At 38.9% G+C, this 24,597-nt stretch overlaps 2 protein-coding genes across 3 annotated transcripts; both read right to left on the bottom strand.

Annotated features, from left to right (window-relative positions):
• Positions 1 to 892: 892 nt before the first annotated feature.
• LOC145092967 (peroxidase 64-like) lies at positions 893 to 2,477 on the bottom strand. The gene is made up of 4 exons (XM_079030977.1): positions 2,235 to 2,477; positions 1,931 to 2,119; positions 1,671 to 1,833; positions 893 to 1,450 (listed from the first exon to the last, which is right to left on the bottom strand). The coding sequence occupies exons 1-4, from the start codon at positions 2,436 to 2,438 to the stop codon at positions 1,059 to 1,061; spliced, it is 948 nt and encodes a 315-aa protein (XP_078887103.1). The 5' UTR covers positions 2,439 to 2,477; the 3' UTR covers positions 893 to 1,058.
• A 1,374-nt stretch (positions 2,478 to 3,851) lies between these two features.
• LOC145092966 (aspartyl protease family protein 1-like) lies at positions 3,852 to 6,844 on the bottom strand. Of its 2 annotated transcripts, XM_079030975.1 has the most exons (10): positions 6,391 to 6,844; positions 6,146 to 6,281; positions 5,770 to 6,005; positions 5,463 to 5,687; positions 5,242 to 5,377; positions 5,051 to 5,124; positions 4,691 to 4,790; positions 4,548 to 4,605; positions 4,353 to 4,424; positions 3,852 to 4,258 (listed from the first exon to the last, which is right to left on the bottom strand). In XM_079030975.1, the coding sequence occupies exons 1-10, from the start codon at positions 6,696 to 6,698 to the stop codon at positions 4,029 to 4,031; spliced, it is 1,575 nt and encodes a 524-aa protein (XP_078887101.1). In that variant the 5' UTR covers positions 6,699 to 6,844; the 3' UTR covers positions 3,852 to 4,028. The 2 variants fall into 2 exon arrangements, with proteins under 2 accessions (XP_078887101.1, XP_078887100.1); XM_079030974.1 differs by having other exon boundaries at positions 5,051 to 5,377.
• Positions 6,845 to 24,597: the final 17,753 nt, after the last annotated feature.

Below are 24,597 nucleotides of genomic sequence, written 5' to 3'. Positions count from 1 at the left end.
AATTAGAGGTGCGGGGTATACACTCAGATTGATAAATATGGACTCGAGAATACGGAGGTTCGAGGGCAGCACACCAAAGGACAGGGTTCCAAGGGAAGCATCCCTGACGGGTCTAGAGGCAGCGCCTCTAGCGGGGTCCAAGGGACAAAGCCCTGGCGGCCCTTATTTTTTTGCCTAATGACCCAATATTCACGTCCATTAAAAAGGAGCCATTTTCCCTATTAACTATTTTCTTCTTCATATGTAAGGAAGACAGGAAAGTAACTATTTTTCCCTATTAACTACTTCTTATTCTCTCTGCAATCCTGTCTCTCAAATCACAACAAAGCAATGTATATTTTGTGTTTTAGATTTGGAATAAGATTGCATTCCAAATCGATTTGTTCTTGGATTCCAAATTAGATTTCATAGTACCCCGGACAATATGGTCGAAATCACAGATTTTGGAAAGTGTTTTCCAAACACAATCCTTGAAAATCCATGTTATTTATTGTTATTTCAAAACACAAAATCTAACATTCAAAATCTATGATTTGAAAGGAATAACAATGTCATAATCTGTCAGGGACATGAGTTCCAAATTCGAAAAAACTTGAAAAGTTTGAAGGAAACGACTTTCATTGTTGGCAGAAGAAGATGCATTTTCTTCTCATCACTCTGAAAGTTGTTATGACACTAAAAATAGCATACATCTTTGTATTTGTAAATGTTATAAAAAGATGACACGGATTTACGTGATAGAAGTATGCAAGTCATAAATCCTTCGTTTTTTTAGATGACATTTGTTGACATACATTTTTGTATGTCATAAAATGGCATGTGTGTCAATTGTCATAGTTCATATGTACTCATTAGTCTTCCCTTGCTCAAATCTTATAAATTTAAAATCCACTGACAGATGTAATATTTCTGCTAGTATCAAAAACTTAAACATTATTATAACAAATTTAATACAACCATGTCATCTAAGACTTAAGAGCCATGGTGCATTGGGCTTCTCCTTTATCTTATAAACTTATCTCACCACACGAAAGTACATATAAATCTTCATATGCAATCTAGTTCACCACCTTACAGTTCTTTCTAACCTCCTGACCACCTGTAATACTACTCATCTTAATCATTGACTTTATAAACGCCTTTGTGAACGCATCTTTTGAGCTTGCAAACTTAGATGCCAAATTTTTAGTTTTAGGGAAATCAAGCAAAGCTTTGTCCGAAGAAAATAAAGCCTTTTGCTGAAAGAGTAGTTTGTAGTATGTATTATCAAAACTTGTAGAAGAAGGATCCATTGGAACTCCTGCATTCTTTGCATTTTTAACTGGGCAAACACTTTTTAAACTTGCAGCAAATGAAGGCTGGAGTGAAGGGTCAATATCTGTTGTGGAGTTGAAGTTGTGGATTCTATTTTTAAATGATGAACAATGCGAGAAACCAAGAGTATGCCCACCTACATATATAACAAGTTACATGAACAAATAATATGTTATGTTAATGTGGATGCATATTTCGGTGAAAGTCTTTGACTTTGGCATATTTAAAATACCCTCAAATTAACAAAGAGTCGATGAAGAAATAATATATTGGATTGAAACTTTGTTATAATGGAAATGTTTCATTTATTTTGGGGTGAAAAAGGTACAAAAGGGCATATTCGGAATATAAGTTACCTGAAAGGGCAACTAGGTCTTCTAGGGATAGACCTCTTTGAGCGAAGCTTTTTTGAAGTTGAGATATGTTGAAGGTAGGAGCCGGAAGTTGTATAGTTTCACTAGCCTTTGATGTTCTTCCATCTTTTCTTCCTTTTGGCACATCCCAAGATGGTCCTCCAGACTGTTAATGAAATGTCCAAAATACCCTTTAATAATTATTACAACAGTTTCTTTATAATTAATATTGTCGACAATAAGAAGATTTATTCAATTCTTACAAGCACAACTGAATCTCTTGCTGCTAGAGCTAAGATATCAGCACACGAAACTATTCCTGGGCATGCGGATTCAACTGCTTTTTTAGCATTGTCGATTACGTAAAATGCATGCAAAGAAACATTAGGTGGGCCATCTTTTTCAGCGGTGTTTTTGCCCTTGGAATCCAGCAAAACAGAAGCGTCGCATCCCTTTTAGAAAGATTGAACAAAAATAGTTAATTAGTGATCAATTTAGTCATCAACACGATATAATAAGAATGTCAGAGAATTGAAATGAACTATCGATTCCCATGCATATATATACCCTTATGAAACAGTCGTGGAAGTGCATCCTTAGTAGTGCTGCAGGGACCTTTTTGTCATTTGATGCAGCATCACTCACAGCCTTTGTGACTAGTGATTCAACATTAGGACATGTTTTGGAATAGTAGTTTGAACTTAGTGAAGTTCCATGAGAGAAAAATGAGAGAATGAGTAGTGAGGCTAATAATGTAGTCATGAGAGCCATGTTATATGCTTGCCTTTATAAATCAACTCGTATGTAGTTTGTCACCTTTGAGATGATCTGCATGGACTTCATGGCATGTTATTTATAGAAAGATATTGGGGGTGGGGGGGGGGGGGGGGGGGGGGGGAGATATGATTGGGTGGTTCATGGTTGGTATGATAACTAACTGATAGTGCATGGCTGATATAGCTAGTGATATTGGAGTAAGTTTGAAGAATTAGTTAGAAGACAAGACTTTGTCTATTCATTGTTTTTACCTTTTAGGCATTTCACAACTTTTTTGGTGGATTGTTTACATCAATTAGAAGGGACTAATTTCCATTTAGATCTAATAGACTTAATTGATAAAATATATGATACAATGGTTACTTAAAAGGAAAAAATAGAACCTTAGCTAGACACCCCCATGTTTTAATATATGATTACAGTTTGAAATATACTTTTTGTTGATTCAATGTTTGATTAAACATTAACTTTAGGTGCAATACTTTTTGAGTTATTCACCGACCATATTTTGATTTCCTATATTACATCATAACCTACTTTTTTGGAAAATACAACACAATGACCAATTACCATACTAAAAAGGCTAGTAAAATCACGGATTTACTTTTTCAAATAACATTTAAACACGCAAAAATTAAATTTTACAGAAAAAAAAAAAACCCTGCAAGGGATTTAAACATACAACCTTTGAGAGACAAAGGCCTTAACCATTTTGGCTAAAGGTAACTTTGTTTGTTTGTATTTGATACTTTAATATTTTACACAAACAAACGAAGAAAAAAAAAAAAAAAACGGTTTCACTTTTTTTTTTTTTTTTTTTGAAAACCACTGAACATCCTAGATTTTCTTGAAGGGTACTAGGTATTAAAACCATCTCTTGAACTTGTCCTAGATAGTAATTATGTTTATCATGTATCTTAAAGTAGGATGCTTTTAAAGCAATGAGTAGGTTAATTGTCAAAGATTTTTACTATTGTGTTAGTTTACTCTAAGTCCAACAATAAAATTTATTATTTGAAGTCTCTTTTGACAAGTTGGATACATCTTTATCTTGAAAATCCAGAAAATTGACAAAGGCATGAAAGGTACAAGTATTGTTACATATGGTACAAGTTAGGATGCATGTTAGTTTGGGACCAAAGGTTCAAAGTTCATATGGGGTCATTTTTAGCTACTTCAAAGCACAAAAATCTTAAAACGGGTCTAAAATGAAAAGCACAAAAGATTATTCCAGAACCCAAAACCCATGGGTTGACCCGTTGACTTGTCTTGACCCATGAGCTTAGAATCTTATCATATGAATTGCAACCGTTGTTTTTCTTTGTTTATCACTAACGACTTGCATATCAATTTACCCTTCTACCCATGTCTTTTTTGTCATTTATAAACAAAATTTGCAAAACACTATAAAGAACTTATCAGCTTACTGTGTTTTAATAATGTATACACTAATCCAAACACTTTTTCCTTCTTACACTTTCTTTAATCTAACACTATCAACTATTCACAATCAAAGCTACAATCATACATAACTTTAGGCATATGGACACACAATCAACAAAAAAAAAAGTAAAACAATTTAATTCAAACAAAAGAATGAAGAAAAATAACTACAATGAAAGAATGAATGACAAGAGAGTGAAATAAATTACAAGTCAAAAAACAAAAATTTGCATGAAGAAATGATGCATTAGAGCTTCGAGCTCTTGTTCTATTATTCCCTTCACTTTCAAATCCAGCAGCAACAGCATGAGGAATAATCTCACTGTTTAATGGCTTTGATGAGTAAGCATTTGAGTTATCAATGTCATAACCTACAAAACAATTATGTTTCATTTTTAAAGAAAGTCAAGGTTTGACTTCCAATAATCATAATATGTGTAAAAAGTGGAAATGAAATTGACTTACAACTAGACTTCTTCCACCCAAGAACAAGTTTCTCTCTATCGAATACGATTCGGTAGCCGGTCATGAAGTTTTCTGTTTGCAAACAAATTAAACGTTATTTTCTATCAGCTATCAGCTAGTTTTTCAGTTAGTCTGATAAATATATGATTAAAAGGTATTTGCCAACAAAATGGATAGAAGAAAGAGAAGACTTACGTCCAATGATGCTCATCTCTTCATTCTTGATAATAGCTAGACAATATATAACTTCCAGCTACAACATAATAATATAAGAAAGATTAGGTTTTTTTGTTTTTGTTTCAAGAAATTGAAATGAAGTGGCAAGATGGGAATTTTACATGAGTTGGGAGGACAATTACGGGATTGTAGATAAAAAATTGACCTTCGCCTTTCATGGTCAAAGTAACATCCGGGAGTAGACTAGTGTTTGCATTAGGACTAGATATAACAAAGACAAAGGCACGATAACATAATTAGAAAAGGGTTTATATGAAATATTAAAAGTAAAAATAGCAACGTGCTTTTACTTTCATTTATTTGTTTAATAAAAAAGAAATGAAAGTATGATGCTATATTTCACAAATAAAAGAAAGTAGGTTTCTATTTCTCACATTTGGCCTTTGGAAAATGGTTACTTGGTTATGTAAAAACAAAACAAGAAAGAAAGATTAAGAAAGAAAAAGGACAAGAAAGTAGACCTCATAGCATAGCAATATTCAAAAGGGATCTTTTTATCGGTTAGCCTTCGTGAATCTTTAGTTTGTGCGTGAAACTGCAAAACAAAAAGATGTTCCCACATATAAACATAAATTGATGCCTCAATATATGATGATTTCATGCATACCCATGTAATAAAGATTATAAAGTTTTGATCTTTTTTCATTCTTACCATTTTGGTCAACCTTGTGTAATGAGGGTCAACAAGATATGTGAAGGAGGTGCCCGAATCAAAAAGGGCAGTGAAACTTGAGTTTATAAGAGATTCACCAACACGAAGTTGTGTTGCTGTGATTGTATATGTTGGGCTGCAAATTGTGAATTTTATAAATAAAAGATCAAAAAGTTTAGAATCAAAACACGAAAATTTACCATTTACCAAATACCACTTACTTTGATGCATCAAAATTAAACGGTGTTTCTTGTTGATGAATGCTACCTTTATCACCAAAACTAATCCTACCACTTCCATCATGTGCAAAACACATGGAAAAAGAATTTGCAATGTAACCTTCTCTTGCTAACAAACTAGGAACTGATATTTTCTCCATTCCAAGCCCAAATAGACCATTTGGAGCTGCAATGTGTAGAAATGAACCACTTTGAACTTGTCCACATCTGTAATTTTCAAATATAAATCAAACATGTATGTATGTATGTATACATAATGTGGAAATGAGTTTTATTGAATTGAATTTACCCGAAAGTGATAAATGCATTGACAATTTGTCCATGAATGTCATCTGTTTCTAGGTGAAGGAAATCCTCCATCAAGATTCCAGAAGTTGAAGTTTGAGAGGAGATGTAAGAAGATGAATAAGGGCAAGTGCTGAGTGTTCCACTTCCAGGACAGCTGGCAGTGCACATTCTGTGGTTGCAAGTAACTTTTTTGCTAGTTGATGATTCCTTTGGGTTGTATATGCTCATGTTAAATTTCTATAAGATCATATAAAAATCTCATTAATATTTGGGGTTTTGTTAGATCAAATTGTTTACCTATGAGAAAAAGTTTAACCTTTCATGAAAACAACTTGACTTGATTTGATTATGAGATGATAGAAATATAGATAACATACAGAGCTATAAGGTGTGTTATCAATGGAGGCACATCTGCTGCACTCACATGGCACCCAAAATAGATCACTTCCGGTATCAAGCGCCACCAAAAACTTCTGGCCTGGTGTCCCTAGAGAAACCGTTGTGTAATGCAAACTAATTGGACATTAAAAAAATCCGCATTTGAGATGATAAACAAGAATAAAAAACCCTAATCGGGAACTCGAGACAAGCAATAAGGATAATGAGTTGGCAAAATACATACTATCCCAACGATTTGATGCGTAAACTGGAATTCCCATCTACGAAAGTGAGCTGTTGTTCGCCGGAATCTGAAAGTCCCCGGCCTCGGAATACCCTGTCGTGGTCGGCCAACTGAGAATAGAACTCGACGCTACCTTTGGAAGGGAAATCGGTAGTGGAGAGTTTGTTAATGCTTTCCGACCACTTTCGCACCGGCTCCGAGAACCGGTGGTGCATTTTTAAGGTGAAGACGCTTGCATAGCAGTGTTTGATGAAATTATTTCCCCAAATTGAAAGAAAGGTGATGAAGAAGACGAAAAAGGATTGCATTTCTACTTGTTTTCAGGTGGGAGTTGTCATTTAGTTGAATGAAAAATTGGGGATTTGTTAAGATCTGTAAATCGGAGGTTGAGGAAAGGAGAATCGGTGGGGTAGTGACGGTTGAAGCGAAAGTTTGTGTTCTAGTTTTGGTCGGCGATGACGAATATATTTCTATTTTAATTTTAGGATAAAGGGTTAAATAGTAATTTATGCAACAACATTTTATATTTTTCTAATGTGAAATTAAATATCCATTTATTTTTCTTTTTAATTATCTTTTTACCTATTTTGCGATGTTTTTCTACCTATTTGCAATATTTTCCTTCCATAACTGCAATATCAAAATGGTTTATTTTTATTGCTAGTCTCAAGGTTATGATAGTTGTGTTATGGTGGTAACCAAATGAATTCGTAAGAAAATCTTTTGGAGTGGTACAAATTGTGAAAATTAAGGAAATGACGATTGGGATGATATGGACATGTCCAAAGAAGACTATTATCAGCGGTGGTAACAAGTATGGATTCTATGATGATTGATGGCAAGAGAAATAGATGATGTCATAAACAAAAATGGGAGGATAACGTGAGCATAGATATGAACGAGCTTTCTCTTCATATGATATGGCCTCAAATAGGATGGTGTAGAGGCTAAATATTAGGATAGATGATAGTATGACACCCTTATATGGTTTGTCTTCTGATCTATAGAGTTAGTACATGTTTCTTGCTCATATGCCTATATTATGATTTATTTATGTTTATGTTTTACTGTTTACATTGACTTACTATTTCATTGTTGGTCTCGTTTGCATATTTTATGATCTATATGATTGTACTATGATTTACCCATGTTTATGTAATACTACTCACTCCGCGCGACTTGCACTGTCTTTGTTTACCACATTTTCAGGTTAATGAATCTAAATATGTCAAAAGGTCAGGACATCTTTGTGACACAATCCTTGTATCCATGATGGAGACACGATTATCGACATCTTACTTTCGCTATCCCATTCTAAATATATGATTTGTAGGGTTTCTTTTATTTTCCCTTTGAAAACCTAGATGAGTTCCATTCTATCCATGATGGAGACACGACTACAGACATCTTACTTTCGTTATCCCATTCTAAATATATGATTTGTAGGGTTTCTTTTATTTTCCCTTTGGAAACTTAGATGGGTCCTCTTCGTACTACATTATCTAGATGTGATACGTCTGTTGAACCTACAACCAAAATAAGGGAATTCACAACCCTCCGAATTAGTTGTTACTCATTTCCTTTATCCGATCTTCGATACGATAGATGCAAAATACTTAGAGGCAAGAACAATAATCGACTTGTGTTAATTAATATGTTGATGGCTTAATTCATTTATGTAACATCAAAAAGTTGGATGTTTAGAAAGTACAAAAAATGGAAATAAGTAGGGAAAATACAAGAATTTGTGTTAAGGGAAAATTGGTTATTTTACATGACAAGTATGGGAGATAATAGTAAATGTGACCATCACATGAACTTATAAGATTTTTATATAGTTTTGGTACAAGTGGATAATACAGTGAAAGAAAATGGAAGAAAATATGAAGTTATAATTTTACATAAAATGATAGAAGGTGTCAACTGTAACGACCTAAATTTTCTAACATATAGTCTAAGGGAATTATCAAAATTTTAATCTACAATGCAGGATTCTACAAAATTTAAAACACTTTAAATCTCAGGTTTAATCATGGGTTTACAATAAAATCTATACATAAAAATGAACAACAAGGAACTACAACAAATGGCAAGCTATTATCTACTTCTTTTCCTTGTGCTCATGTCGTCTCTTTTGGTACCACGGATGCTGCTACAACTTGCAAAACATAAATCTCTACTACATCAAACACTATGTTTGGTGAGTTATTCTTTCTGTCTTTTCTTATCTTTCTCTTCATTCTCTTTCTCATACTCTGACATCTAAGCTCTTTTTTTTAATAGCATCCAACGCTATTCTTCTCATTCATCTATCTCATCTATCTTTATTCTCTAATCTTTCTTTTGAATCTTTCTTATCTCGTCTACCTCTTTCTTTGTCATCTACTATATTGCCCATACTATACTCTTAGCCTCTTCTCAGGCTCTTCACATACTCGACTCATACTTTATCTATGTCTTTTCTCTACTCTGTCTCTTCTCTGCTCTATCTCTTCCCTGTTTTGTATATTTGCTCTGCTCTGTCTCTTCCCTGTGTTTGTTTTTCTTCTTTGTTATGTTCTCTACTTTACTATGTTCTCTTCTCTACCCTGTCTCTTCTAGGCTCTAACTATTCTCTAATGTCTCAACATGTTCTCATTTAGGCCCTACAGTCCCATCTCATATTATACTCTAAGGGAACAACATCCCACTAACATTATTGGGCACACTCTTCAGATCTTACTTCTCTCTCTTATGATTCCTCATGGATCCTTAATCTTTCTTCTTCTCTTGAATCCCTTATGGAATCCTTACTTTTAATCCCTTATGGGATATCTCTAATTTATTACAAAGAACTCTTTTATCTAGTTCTTTGCAATGAGCCTTTTCTTTATCTTCCTTGATCATACACAATTTGGATTCCTACAGGAACCATCTATCTACATTCCCAAAGGGAATAATCATCTATGTCCCTGCAGGGACATAACTCATTCACGAAGGTATCATACTCTTGTCTCTATAAGAACCATCTATCTACCTTCGCATTGTCCCGGTCATCTGAAGTACCTAAAACATAAAATTGAAATTGTAATCACAAAGCTTAGTGAGTTCTCCCAAAGTACCGCCACACAAACAGATAACATATACAATCATGCATGTTGTGTCCAATCAGTCATCGGACTGGAATGCCCCGACCCAATCAATCATCAGACTAGAATGCCTAAGTCCAATCAGTCGTCGGACTGGAATGACAATATGCAACAGGTCCAATCATTCATCAGACTGGAATACCCTCGGGTCCACAACTATCGAGTTAGATTACCCCCGGTCTATTGGCCCATGCACGTAGTAGTAAAGCCTTAACCCAAAACCGTATTGCGTCAACATATAAAACATATAAGCATATAGCCACTCAACAGACAAACAAGAATATCTACAAATCATTACCACATAACATCATCCTATATACCAGGATACAGATCTAACAAATCACTACAGCATATCAACATCCTATATACCAGGATACATAACCAAGTGGGCCGACATCGGTGCCTTCAACCCATAGTACAGTAAGGAAAACTCACCTCTCAGTCTAAAAAGATAGTTGAACACATCACAGCACCGCACACCAACTCTACTGGTCACCTATACAACAAACAGTGACCTTATCTCAAAATATTGTCCAAAATACCTAAAATACCCATAAGTCATACTTGGTCAAAACCTTTGTAACATCCCCCTCTGGCACGTATCGCAATATTGTCCGCTTTGGGCCACTCGGCACGAGGACTTCCCAGGGGGTCACCCATCTTGGTACTACTCCCGCCTGAGCACGCTTAACTGCAGAGTTCTTATAGGATCTGCTGCCCTCACGGCTTTAAAACGCGTTGTTATAGGGAAGGTATCCACACCCCTTATAAGGAATGCTTAGTTCTCCTTCCCAGCCAATGTGGGATCAGATCTAACCCACTTTCACCCCCCATTATAGGGTTTGACGTCCTCGTCGAACACATCGACCCGTGCCCTGGCTCTGATACCATTTGTAACATCCCCCTCTGGCACGTATCACAATATTGTTCGCTTTGGGCCACTCGGCACGAGGACTTCCCAGGGGGTCACCCATCTTGGTACTACTCCCGCCCGAGCACGCTTAACTGCAGAGTTCTTATGGGATCTGCTGCCCTCACGGCTTTAAAACGCGTTGTTATAGGGAAGGTATCCACACCCCTTATAAGGAGTGCTTAGTTCTCCTTCCCAGCCGATGTGGGATCAGATCTAACCCACTTTACTTGTAACGTCCCAAAATTCAAGACTAAAAATTTCTTTTAATAAAATATTACTTAAAGTAAAATCATCATTTCAAAACATAAACAGAGTATTAGTTTTCAAAACACATGTTCATTATTAGAGTAAAACATTCCCAGGCTGACTAATCTATGGTGTGTGCCATGCGATCATCCCGAGCTCCATCATCCGCTACAGGAAGCACCTGAAACCAAAATTGAAAACCATAAGCACGAAGTTTAGTGAGTTCCCCAGATACCACATACCATACAAACCATTCATAGCCAAGAACCATACATAACCGACTTATCCATAATCAAGTAAGGTGATATGTGCCAAACATAGTCTTGTCATTATGCCACGAGCCGCGCGTGGTCTTCCTGGTCAAGCCTGGGCCGCTCCCTGGGTCTTACAGACAAGTGCCAAGGGCCATCCCCTGGTCTTACATACATGTGCCAAGGGCCACCCCCTGGTCTTTTATGCAAGTTTCACAAAGACAACCGTACATACTACTCTACTTAGCTAAAGAGCATACAGTGTGCCAGAAGCCACCTCCTGGTCTTTCATATATAATAGCATACAATGCGCCAGGAGCCACCTCCTGGTCTTTCATACATATTGCCTAGGGCTAACCCCCGGGTCTTCTTATCATCCATAATAACATACTGTGTGCCAGGAGCCACCCCCTGGTCTTTCATGCATATTGCCTAGGGCTAACCCCCAGGTCTTCCTATTACCCATAATAACATACAGTGTGCCAGGAGCCACCCCCTGGTCTTTCATGCATATTCTGAATGGGTCGGCATTGGTGCCTTAGACCCATACAAACAGTAAGGAGACTCACCTCGCACTGCTGAACTCTGCTGATAATCCTCTGGCTGCTGACCGACAGCTCTCTGAACTCCTGCTCCACTAGCTCCCCGAGCTACCAATATCAATGCAACACTTAGTCTAACTATCCCCCGAAAGTCAACTAAGTTAACTCTGGTCAAGGTCAAAGTCCTGGTCAAAGTCAACCTTCCAGGTCAACCCTACTCACCGAGTCACCCTATTGACTCGCCGAGTTCATATGTTCAGAGTCCTTCCACTCGCGACTCTACTCGCCGAGTCAGTCCATGACTCGCCGAGTCTACCGATTTCCGAGTCCTAACCTGTCCAACTCTCTGAGTCTCCATTCGACTCACTGATTCGAGTCTCAACTCGAAGGGTTTGGGGTTTCGCGAACTGACTCGCCGAGTCCAAGAACAGACTCGCCGAGTCCAAGACAATCTTCATCCAGCTCGCCGAGTTGTTCTTCCAACTCGCCGAGTTCATGCCCAACTTCATCCGACTCGACGAGCTGTTCATCCCACTCGTCGAGTTCCTCCTCATCTTCAAGCTACTCGTCGAGTCCACTCAAAGGACTCGCCGAGTCCATCCGGTCCTTCATACATGTAGAGGACTTTTGAGTCATGCAGGGACTCAAATCTGTAGATCTACCCTTCCCAAGCCTATTCCTCACGTAAAGTTGCAAACTTTACGTGTAGAGAAGGAGATCTAAGCAAAATACACCATAAACTAGGGTTTAAGGCCAAGGGGCTTCAACATTGACTCAAGGGCTGATACTTTATGCTTCTCTAGTCCATAACACACTTGGATCTGAAGTAGCAATTCCAGATCCGGCTTCTAACTCAAATGGGTGACAAACCATGGCTTAAAAGCCCCAAATCTCACAACCATGGAAGATCTAAAGGAGAGAGACGACTTATTACTTTCAATATCTCAGAAAGGCTCCACAAACTCCAGATCTGAAGCCAATCCTTGAAGCTTCACTGATTCCCCTCTTTCTTCTTCCTTCAATTCACCCAAAAGTGGCTTGGAAGCTTGAATGCACAACAATGGAGGCTTAGGGTTCGCTTTATGAATGAGGGAGGTTCTAAGGAACCCTAATGGAGAGAATAAGGAGCTTAAATAGCGCCCAAAGTCCCGGATTTAGGGTTTTCCTTGCACAGACCAGACTCGTCGAGTCCACTTGGCCGACTCGCCGAGTAGGTCACTTGCACCTCGACTCGGATCCCGCTTGGACTCGCCGAGTTCCTCCTTGGACTCGCCGAGTCGCCCCTAAAAATTAGGGTTTTCTTTCCTTTCTTGGCCTTCAAAACTTTGGGTGTTACAACCTTGGTCAAAGGTCAAAGTCAACAAGTCAAGAAGTCAAACTTCAGGTTGAGTACGCCCAACGTACTTAACTTGTACGCATGGCGTACTCACCATCCAGAAATGGGACTCCATACGACTACGCGCATCATACTTAAAAGTACTCCCAACGTACTCGGTCAGATGACACTTTTCCATTAAGTGATTATTCTCTTAATTCCTTTCATCCAACACGCGGATCTAGACCCATAACATCATTCTAAGTCATAAAGTTCCCACCTTTATGACTGTCCATGTCTAGAAAAGGTCCAAAAGCCAAAACCATAACTTATTAATCCATTAAGGCATCATAACTCGTGCATAAAAGGGATAGAAGGACCAAGATCACATATTTATGGTTCCTAATAGCTCCATAATGGATAAATTTTCCAACTTTATACATTAGAATGGTCCAAACAACCAAAATCTAGTTTTTAAGTATCAAAGGGGCCAAAAGTGGATCTTTTTCAACTTAATCCATTAAGTCCAAGTCTCCATCATTTAGATTTGAATCAATATGATGTTTAGATGGATAAAGTTTCCAAATTTATCTATAACAAGGTCACAAACTTTCAAGATCTAAACTTTATGCACTTAAACTGACCAAAAGCTCATAACACTCAAAACTAGCTAGATCTAACAAATACATCATCAAGATTCAAACTTTATACCTCCAAAAGAAAGATTAAAGTGAACAAGGTTCGGATCTACAAGCTCCAATGCAACCAAAAACTTCTCTAATGAGCTCCTTCTTCTCCAAGATGCACCAAGAACACTCCAAAACACTTAAAAACACCTTCTTTTTGCTCACAAGGCTCAAACTAGGGTTAGGGTTTCAAGGAAGGACGTTGAAGGGGTGGAGATTGAGAATGGAAAGGGTTTGGGGGAGTTAAGGATCTTAAATTGGTCTCAAAACCCTAAAATTAGTGTTTGGGGTCTGATCGCTTATGCCCAGAGTAATCCCGGTTGATCCCCCACTATCCTCCTTACCTAGTACGCCCAACGTACACACCGTACGACCAGCATACACGGCTTAACAAAAAACCCTCCTAATTTCAAACGGTCGTAACTATTGGGTTTTATGTACTATAACACTCATATGGTGCACATACAAACCTAATGCTTTGGATCTAAGTTTTCTCTAGTTATACATGCAACAAAAATTATCCAAAGCATGAAACCTATAACTAGCATACAACTTTGATACTTGAAACATAAAAAACTAGTTAGAATAATAACTCTTAGTTGTAACTTGTAGAATTTCGCCTTTCAAGAGCTTAGCATCTCAAGTGTGATACATCAAATGGTTCACAAACACCATGAACATTTGGAGGATTGTGCGAAATAAGTTATGAAGCATCAAAATCGACTAGGGTTTCACCATGGAATCATTAGCCAACTTTAGGTGCATTAGGGTTACATTTATAGTGTTGAATTCCTAGAGTTTCAACTTGTAAACCCTAATCCACTTCCTTGGACCTTTAATCCAATAATCTATATGATAAGCCCTTTGGATTAAATCTTCATGGACTCCACAAAGATTTAGTCCACATAATCAACATGGATCATTAGCCCAAACTATAAGTATCACTGATTTACTTAATCAGTCCCCGTTAGTTTAATAAGTCTCTTTTGATCACTAAATTAATTCTCGATCAATACCAATTAAATAATATAATTCCTCAATTAATATATTATACTTATAATATATTAATAAATCACAAATAATCTCTTTCTCAAATATTCATCCTATCAAATTGTTCTGGTGAAGGCAACCCAAAATGGATCAAGCTACTATCGGGTCCAGTACATATCAATTAGATTTATGAGCTTATACACCTAATCCAACAGTCTCCCACTTGGATAAGTCTAATAATTATTATTGCAAGTACGACTCCAAAATCCGATTAGAAATCATAGCTCTCAAAAGCCACTGTGAACTCTGATCAATAATACGTCCATTAGATAAGGGATCATATATTCCTCCATTCTAGATATTGTATGGACATGAGACGTGGATTATGATCATTCTCTCTATCCATGTGTTGTTTCCCGATTTCCAATTTATGACGACAGCCTAATTGAATAAATCAAATCAGTCCAGGCTTGGCCAAGCGCTTAGGGTGTCATCACTAAATCATCGAGGGGCCCACCGATATCGCTTTTATCCCTATTATGGTAAAAGAAACGGATAAACTTCGACTCGTATGCTTGCTATATTTACTCATCAAATTACACACAACAATATGTTTTATAACACTAAGTTACTGGTGCGTTTACATATCATCAATGTGCAACCAACTTGTAAACTGCAACTATATGTCTCTGTTTCAAGAATATAAGATATTATCGTCTCACAATCACTCATGATGAAATCCATGAAGTGATTCAGATGAGCGTGGGTTAAATCCAATACTCAAATCTTATTACAGGAGTACTCATGACCACTGCAACAAACTTTGCTATGTCTAAACACTTTAGACAATCTACAGTCGGATTCATGACAGTCTTGCCTCAATACCTACTTCCAAAGTATGATCGATCGTGAATGGTTTGAGTAATCTTATTATTCGGGAAGTCAAAACATGCGAAGTGAAACACAAGAATAATCGAATCCAATATGGTCTCCAAACTTTTGAATACAAATAAAACACCTTTTATTTAATCACCATATTGATTACACATTATTCATTGTACAATGTTTCAATTAATCAACTAAATACTTGAATTAAAACAATAGTTATACCATGCTCCAAGCATGCACACTATGTTTGCCTATGGTCCTTTCTTTGTGAAATAGACACATTCACAATTCCAAATCTTTATCATACGTGTAAGATTCTATACTATTATGCAACGATTCCTTTTGTAATATTGAGGTACAAAAGTCACAAAGACTTTGCCAATGATATTACAAAGTATTCCTTTGGAGATTATTACAAGAACAATTCCATGGAAGCGAAGTCTCAAATTCAAAGTACATTCCTTTGAACATCCTTCTTGCATAAAAGTTTCTAACTTTCACATAGATTCTTAATATTCATCTCCCATTATGGAAACATTTCCATATATGTCATATGACCACTCATATTAATAGAATCATGTCTATTCATAATAATGTCAATACAGTCCATCCATTACTATACTTCCAACTACAAGCGATCAATCTTTAGCGAACTTCAGATCGTCCTTGACAGTTGTTTAATAGCTTTATTCATATCTGGTTCTAGTCTTCTTAATTCCCTAGGCATTTGAAAATTAGAAAATGTGAATATTATAGCATATGCAATTGATCTTATACCCGAAGCATATGGAATATAATTCATAATGTCTTACATAAAGACATGATACTTGACCAGTCTTTTGCTATAATATTTCCGTATATAGAATTTCCAATGTTGAAACATTTTCAGCATGACATTCATATATGACTATGACTAAGTTTAATTTCAATCTAAACTTTTAGATTCGAAATGAAGTATAAGTATCCTCTCCCTTATAGCAAAACAACTTTTCAAATTCTACAACTTTGCAAAATTCTTAACCTTTGTTTCCTATAACCAGTATTGCTAACTTGCAACACTTCACATAATAATCATGCTCCCACTATCATGCTAATTATATTCCTACTATCATAACACTTATGCTCCCACTAGCTTTGACATGTATCCAGAAATCACTTGGACTTCTAGAAATCAATACTTATTGATTTTCATACCAAAGTTCAGATTTCTGATACGAGATGCTTTGATAAGCCTTTATATAAGCTCATACACCTTTTATTAGAAAGCTCATGTGTGTCTAAACTATTTCAGAACTTACAGCAGTAAGTCCCGAATGTTCAAACTATTTACCATTTCTCATACTTCGAACTATGAAGAAGGATGTTGTAATCATAATCGAATTTGAGAACGCAATTAACACAACTGCTATCTCCTTTAAAATCTACTTAGTGAAAGCATTTCCTCACAATCATTTTGATGAATTGAAGAGAGACCTTATGTCACTTATATTTTATGGTGTATGTGTTTCTATTCATATGAAACTGTCATTTCCAACCATTATCATTAGATAATGTCTATGGCAGATTCAAACTCATATGGACTGAACTTGTTCAATCTTAATTTCTTTCCACTTGGCAGCACAAGGGCCTACCTTGTCTTCTAAGTTGTATAACAACTCACCTATACTGGTCAATGAACTTTCACTGATCAAGGCGCTTTGCCTTATGCAAATAATTGAGAACTCATAAAACTCACATGCATAGTCAACTTTAACTGGAGTGGGCACAGAAACACGAATATGTCAACACGATAGGTTATGAACCACAAGTCGTGTGCTAGTAATAAACAATAGGTTTATTCTTGATTAGTTCTTGAAGCTATTCAACATCTTTTAAGACTCCCACTGACCTCTTGACATATATGACTCTCTGTCAAGAAACATTCCTTGACAAACTAATATCCAAGAGTTAGTGTGGATTCTTATTAAGGAAAAACACTTCATACAATTGGTCTTAGTTGGTCTTTGTTTTATCCAAAACATCACAACTACCAATTTTGAAATATGCAAGAATTAGAAAACATTTCTATCTCATATTTCATGATGTGTTATAAACCTTCTTAAGATATGTCACTCAAGTTGCAATCTTGGAGTATGACTCTAAGACTTGATTTTGGAACGAAGTAGGACTCGCCTTAATTGATTTAACCTTTTCAACAATTCCTGATTCCTCTTCTTAGCCATACAAGTGTATTAAGGTGTCCTTAGAGGATCAATTGTGATATGGTTTCATAATCATTAAGATAATCATAAAACACGATACTAGAGTACTCTCCTATAACACCCATAAAATTCAAGCCAATTTAAAACTTTTCAAAACATTTAAAACTAACAATTATTACAGATTTGTTTTCAAAATGTATAATATCAGAGTTTTCCCCAGAAACATAAATAAATCATGAGGAGCTATATGATCATGCCTACGCTTACCGCAATCCTATGATGTACCTGAAACAATAAACTGAAACTGTAAGCCCAAAAGCTTAGTGAGTTCCCCCAAAATACCGATACACTGCACATAATACATATACAATTAACAGCATAAACTGGGTCCATAGCTTTACAGATTGGATTACCCCTGGGCCCACAGTGTGAGTTTGGATTGCCTTCCGGGCCCACAACTCACATCTGAATTGCAACCGAGCCCACTGTACAAGTCTCCCTCAGCTCGTATCTGGAATTCTCTCGGGTTTGTTGGTTACCGCACGGAGCAGTATCACCTCAACACATCCCACATAATATGTCGACATATAGCACAACTGATGCACATACAGATAATCACATAATACTACAGGTAGTCCTACAGATCTACCTAACTGGCTTAGCAACTAGCATAAAATACTAACTTATACTCATCATACTACCAACTGCTAGGTTATCATATCCACTGGGCATACGGACTGTCAGATAATAACACAGGTAGTCCTGCAGATCTACCAACTGGCATAGCAACTAGCATGCAAACTAACTTATACTCAATCATGATACTACTGCTAGGATAACATATCCTATGGGTCGGTCTTGGTGCCTTAGACCCCTTAGTATAGTGAGATAACTCACCTCGCAAGTAGTGCTGAAGTACTGCAAATCTCGGACTGCTGTCTTACTGGAAATCTCACACTATCACACAATAAATGCTAAGTTAATACCCATCATGACCTTCTTGACTAAATGTCCCCACCATGCTCATGAATTCCCCAGAATGTCCCAGAAGTACAATAGTCAAAGTCAACTATCAAGGTCAACAGTCCATGTTGACCTCACCTCGCCGAGTCACTTGAGTGACTCGCCGAGTTTCTAGTGTCAGTGGCCATAAACTCCTCGGCCAACTCGTTGAGTTTTCCCCTTACAACTCGCCGCATTCATACGTGTCCAAAGGTTGGGAAAACCCTAGCCGACTCGCCGAGTCACTCATCTGACTCGTCGAGCCCACGACAATGTTCATCGGACTCGCCGAGTGGACTATGCGACTCGCCGAGTCCCTACAGTCCTTCATCCATACAGAGGCTTTTTAAGCCATGCTAAGGCTCCAAAATACAGATCCAGGTTCCCAAGGCATGTTTATCACGTAAAGTTGCAAACTTTACGTGCATGCAAAGCTCTAAAGTCTAAAAATGACAAAACCAAGCTTGTAAAGAAGTCTCACACTTGAGGGAAGGCTCATACTTGCCAACGTTGATAACTTTATGGATCTAGAGGCCAAAGGGAGTCCAGATCTAAAGTTGCAACTTCAGATCTTGGCTCAAACATAAGAAACCTTTCCTAAAACCCACCCAAAAGATATTTAAGATGAAATCAGCCAAGGTAATAGCCTAATACCTTCAAGAGGGTGTCAACTGAAGTAGATCTTTGCTTCCCACGAGTTCCTTGCTTCAATTTACTTGTTTCCCCAAGTGTTTCTTCACCAAGATCCCTCTTCTAAGCTTTAACACACCAAAGAAACACACACACACACACACGATTTAGTGTTTAAGGGTGCCAAGGAGTTGTAAAGGGGAGGTTGGGGGAGGCCAATGATCCTTTAAATGGGGTGCAATACCCCATAATTTAGGGTTTCATCTACCAGCTCCTACTCGTCGAGTCCCTTCTTGGACTCGGCGAGTAGGTCACTTAAACTCGTGGACCAACCCGTTGCTACTTGACGAGTAGGGCAACCAACTCGTCGAGTAGACCTTGAATTCAAGAAAATACTTACATAAAATCAATACCTGATAATCGGGGCGTAACAATTCTCCCCTACTTGAACTAGACTTCGTCCTCGAAGTCTGCCACGGCGAATAGCTCCAGATAGTGCTCCCGCATCTCTACCTCTGGCTCCCATGTCCACTCGGACTCCCTCCGATGCTCCCACTATATCTTCACCAAAGGAATCTCCTTGTTCCGTAGAAATTTCATTTTCCTCTCCAGTATGGCCATAGGTCTCTCCACGTAATTCAGGCGCTCATCGACCTGAATATCATCCAACGACACCACTGCCTCCTGATCCAAAATGCACTTTCATAACTGTGAAACGTGGAAAGTGCTGTGGAACCGACTAAGCTCGTCCGGTATCTCTAGCCTGTATGCCACCTTGCCAACCTTGGCAATGATCTTGAACGGCCCAACGTAATGGGGACCCAATTTTCCCCTCTTCCTGAAGTGGATCACACCCTTCAAGGGTGAGACCTTCAGGAGTACCATATCACCCATCTGAAACTCTAACTCAGATCAGCGTCTGTCGGCGTATGTAACATCCATAGATTTTACACCAATTTAAAACTTTTTCAACCATAAATGAAATTCAAATAGAATTGTTTACAAAAACTTTTTCAAATAAATATCCATCAGAGTGTCCCAAAATCATAACATAAGGATGAGGAGCGGTACGGTCACGCCTTCGCCTTTCCATGATCTCTTGAAGTACCTGAAACAATAAACTGAAAACTGTAAGCCTGAGGGCTTAGTGAGCTACCCCTAAAATACCAATACCACACTGACAAAACCATATCAGTAACAATGTATCAATCAATCAACATACATACTAGCCATCAGCCTGACTTGACTGCCCTACTGGGCCTACAGTCTATCTGAATCTATCTCGAGCCTTCGGCATGACTGGTCTGCCTTGTGGGCCTGCAGTCTCCCCGAACCGCTCATAGGGTATGTTGGCCTTCAGCACAAAACATGACCGCCTCAACCCATCCAGCAAACAAATAACCATGTGCGCATAACTATCACATACTGACATATACAACATCAAACATATCTATCACACTGATCATCAATCATAGAATTTTCTTGTAACTAACATACCAACCTAGCAGGTCACTAACATACTAATCCTTACGGATCATAATAGCATAACATACTGTCTACCCTAATTCCGATCTAACAGATCGTAACCACATGTAGCATACCATAACATCAACAACTAAAGGGTCGGCCTTGGTGCCGTAGACCCTATCGATATAGTGAGGATAACTCACCTTGCAAATGTCGACTCGGAAGATACACTCCAACCCTCGGATCACCCGACACCGGCTCCACCACCTATGATCATAGTACAATATACTCATAAGTCCTTAACCTTATAAGGTACCCCATAACCCACTAGTCAACCCCTGATCAAGGTCAAAGTCCTCAGTTAAGGTCAACTGTCCATGTTGACCTCGACTCGCCGCGTACCCTCGGCTACTCGTAGAGTTCCCTGAAGTACATTCCAACTCGGCGAGTCATCGGAGTGACTCGTCAAGTTCCTTCGATTCTCGATCAAACTTTAAGGCCACCCGTCGAGTTCCCTCCTTGTAACTCAACGGATACACACTCATACATATCCAAGAGAAAACTCATTCAAATCGCGGAGTTGTTCTTCAACTCGTCGAGTCTTATAACGATCTTCATCGGACTCGCTGAGTTGTTCATCCAACTCGTCGAGTTCACGGCCATCTTCATGTGACTCGCCGGGTCAACTTTGCGACTTGTTGAGTCCATTTAGTCCTCTTTCCATACAGACTTGTTTTGAGCCATGCAGCGACTCTAAATCGCAGATCCAAGCTTCTAGGTCATGCTTATCACGTAAAGTTGCAAACTTTACGTGCATGCATGGCCATAAAGGCTCCAAATGCCAAATCTAAGTTCTTAATGGGGCTTCATGCCCAAGAGGGTGTAACACTCTAAAAATTTCAACCAATTTAAACTTTTCAAAAACAACCCAATTTCATAAAGTTATTACAAAAAGGTTTTCAATACAATTATTATCAGAGTCTTCCGAGAACCACATCATAAAACATAATCATGAGGAGCGGTACGATCACGCCTTTGCCTTGCCACGGTCTCTTGAAGAACCTGAAAAACATTAAACCACAACTGTAAGCCCGAAAGCTTAGTGAGATACCCCCAAAATACCAACCACATATACCATACACGCACAACATGCCATATCATAACAGAACACAGAACAGCCATTCACCACGAGTCTACTGTGTGATTGGTCCGCCGTACCGGGCCTTCAGTCCACCTAGTCCACCCTCCGAGTCTAGCCATATACATCGAGTCTACAGTGTGATTGGTCCACCCGCACCAGGCCTTCAATCCACCTGGTCCACTCTCTGAGTCTACAGTATGACTGGTCCGTCCACACTGGGCTTTCAGTCGGCTTGGTCCACTCTCCGAGCCTCGGAACGTCTAGTCCGCCCTCTTGGGGCCTACAACCTATCCGGACCGCTCGCTGGGCCTTCGGGATAACCGGTCCGCCCTAGGTATGTTGGCCTACAACACAAAGCAGGACCCGCCTCAACCCAACCCCAATCCAACAACCATGTGCACATAAACACTCAATCATATAACAATTCACATCCAATCAACCGATCTAGCAGATCACATAACATAACATCATCCTAACTAGGATACCGACCTAACCAGTCACTAGCATAGCATCATCCTATATACCAGGATACCGACCTTAACCAGGTCTCTAACGTATACCATCCTAACTACCAGGATGCAAACATAGCAAAGCAATAACATAACAACGATACCCGGATTACAATCCGATAAAGGGTCGGCCTTGGTGCCGTAGACCATGTTGATATATGAGGATAACTCACCTCGCAACTGCCGACTGAAAAGATAAGACCAAGCTGCTCCGACCACTGAAACGATCTCCACCACTAGCCAACACCAAAACACTGAACTCAAAACAAATGCCAACAATTACCAAAATGCCCCTGGAAGTCAACTAGTCAACCCTTGGTCAAAGTCAAGTCAAGGTCAACCTCATGACTGACTCTACTCGCCGAGTCAACCCGCTGACTCGTTGAGTCCCCATGCTCAGCACTCCCAATCTGCGACTCAACTCGCCGAGTCCAACAAACTCTGAGTCCTTTCTCACTCAACTCACCGAGTCATCCCTTGACTCACCGATTCACAGCTTAACCAGAAAAAGGTTAGGACCTCACGACCAGACTCACCGAGTCCAAGAACAAACTCGCCGAGTCCAAGGCTATCTTCAACCAACTCGCCGAGTTGTTCTTCCAACTCGTCGAGTTCCTGTCCATCTTCAAGCAACTCGCCGAGTACACCCTTGTGACTCGCCGAGTACCTTTAGGTCTAAATCCATACAGAGGCTTTCCAGGCCATGCAGATGATCCAAACCATAGATCTACCCTTCTACAAACCATCCATCACGTAAAGTGGCAAACTTTATGTGAATCCAAAGAGATCTAAGCATATAACACTCTAGGGTTAGGGTTTGCGACAAGATGGCTTCACCAATCACTCAAGAACAGGGACTTTAATGCACTCTAGACCTTCTCCATTCCAGATCTGAGGTGGCAACCTCAGATCTAACCTTCAAACTCAAAATATCACAAGCTATACTTTCCAAAAACTCCAAAATGATGAATCTAGATGAATATCAGCCTAAGCAACGAAATAATACCTCAAAAGAAAGCTCCAACAGAAGAGAAATCCAAATCCTTGCAAAGCCCCTTGCTCCAAGCCTCTTAACTCTCCAAGATCTCTTCCAAAAACATTTCTCCAAGGTTCAAATGCTCTCAAAATCACTCACAAACGTGCATTAGGGTTTTCTGGCCTTTAAGGGAGAGTAAGGAGGTTGGGGGAGAGGGTATAATGTCCTTTATATAGGGCTCAACCCCCGAAATTAGGGTTTTCTCCACACAACACCAACTCGTCGAATCCAGCCGCTGACTCGCCGAGTTGGCCACTTATCACGCGACCAGAATCGCGACCCTACTCGCCGAGTCTACCCATGGACTCGCCGAGTTGCCCATTCACATTTTCACTTTGAACCCTGAACTTGCACTCCTGAACTCGGGATGTTACAGAGGGACCTCAATCAAAACCAAAAATGTGACTTTATGCTTCTAAAATCCAAGGAGGGTCCAAATCTGAAGTTACAACTTCAGATCTAGCCCATAGCTCATCATACCAACTTGAAAATCCATAAAAAGCCCTAGAAACTCAACAAAAGGGAAAAAGGGAAGTAAGGATGGCACTTTGATACCTCCAAAGGATGCTAGCCGAGGTAAATCCTGCTTCCCACGCCTTCCTTGCTTCAATTCCTTTGCACTCTTAGCTTTCTTCCTCCAAGATTCTCTTTCCAAGCTTCAAACACCACACCAAGGCACCCACACACGTATAAGGACTCTCAGGACTCTTTAGAACTATAAATAGGCCCAAGGGAGGCTAAGGTCCCTTTAAATAGGGGTACAAACCCTAGGATTTAGGGTTTCATCTGCCAGATCCTACTCGTCGAGTCCCAATATGGAATTGTCGAGTAGGTCACTTAACACGCGATCCCATCCCGCTGCTACTCGACGAGTAGGTCAACCAACTCGTCGTGTAGAGCTTAACCCAATAAACCATATCTAAGAAATACTTGAGACTCAGGGCATTACAATTCTCCCCCACTTGAACTAGACTTCTCCCTCGAAGTCCGCTGGAATAAACAATGTCGGGTAATGCTCGCGCATCTCCGCCTCCGGCTCCCATGTCCACTCGGATCCCCTCCAATGTTCCTACCGTACCTTTTCCAAAGGTATTTCCTTATTCCGCAGAATCTTCTTCTTCCTTTCCAAAATAGCCACAGGTCTCTCCATATAGTTCAAGCGCTCATCGACCTGAATGTGACAACTGTCAATTTCCGGTCAAGTCAAAATCAACAAGTCAAATCGGTCGACTCAATTAACCCTTGTGTACTAGGGCTTACGT

The sequence above is a fragment of the Lactuca serriola genome, chromosome 3 (genome assembly GCF_051521515.1).
Source record: "Lactuca serriola cultivar US96UC23 chromosome 3, Lser_US96UC23_V15, whole genome shotgun sequence".
Taxonomy (NCBI): domain Eukaryota; kingdom Viridiplantae; phylum Streptophyta; class Magnoliopsida; order Asterales; family Asteraceae; genus Lactuca; species Lactuca serriola.
The sequence above is the reverse complement of the archived record's forward strand: the minus strand, read 5'-3'. Positions and strand labels throughout refer to the sequence as shown.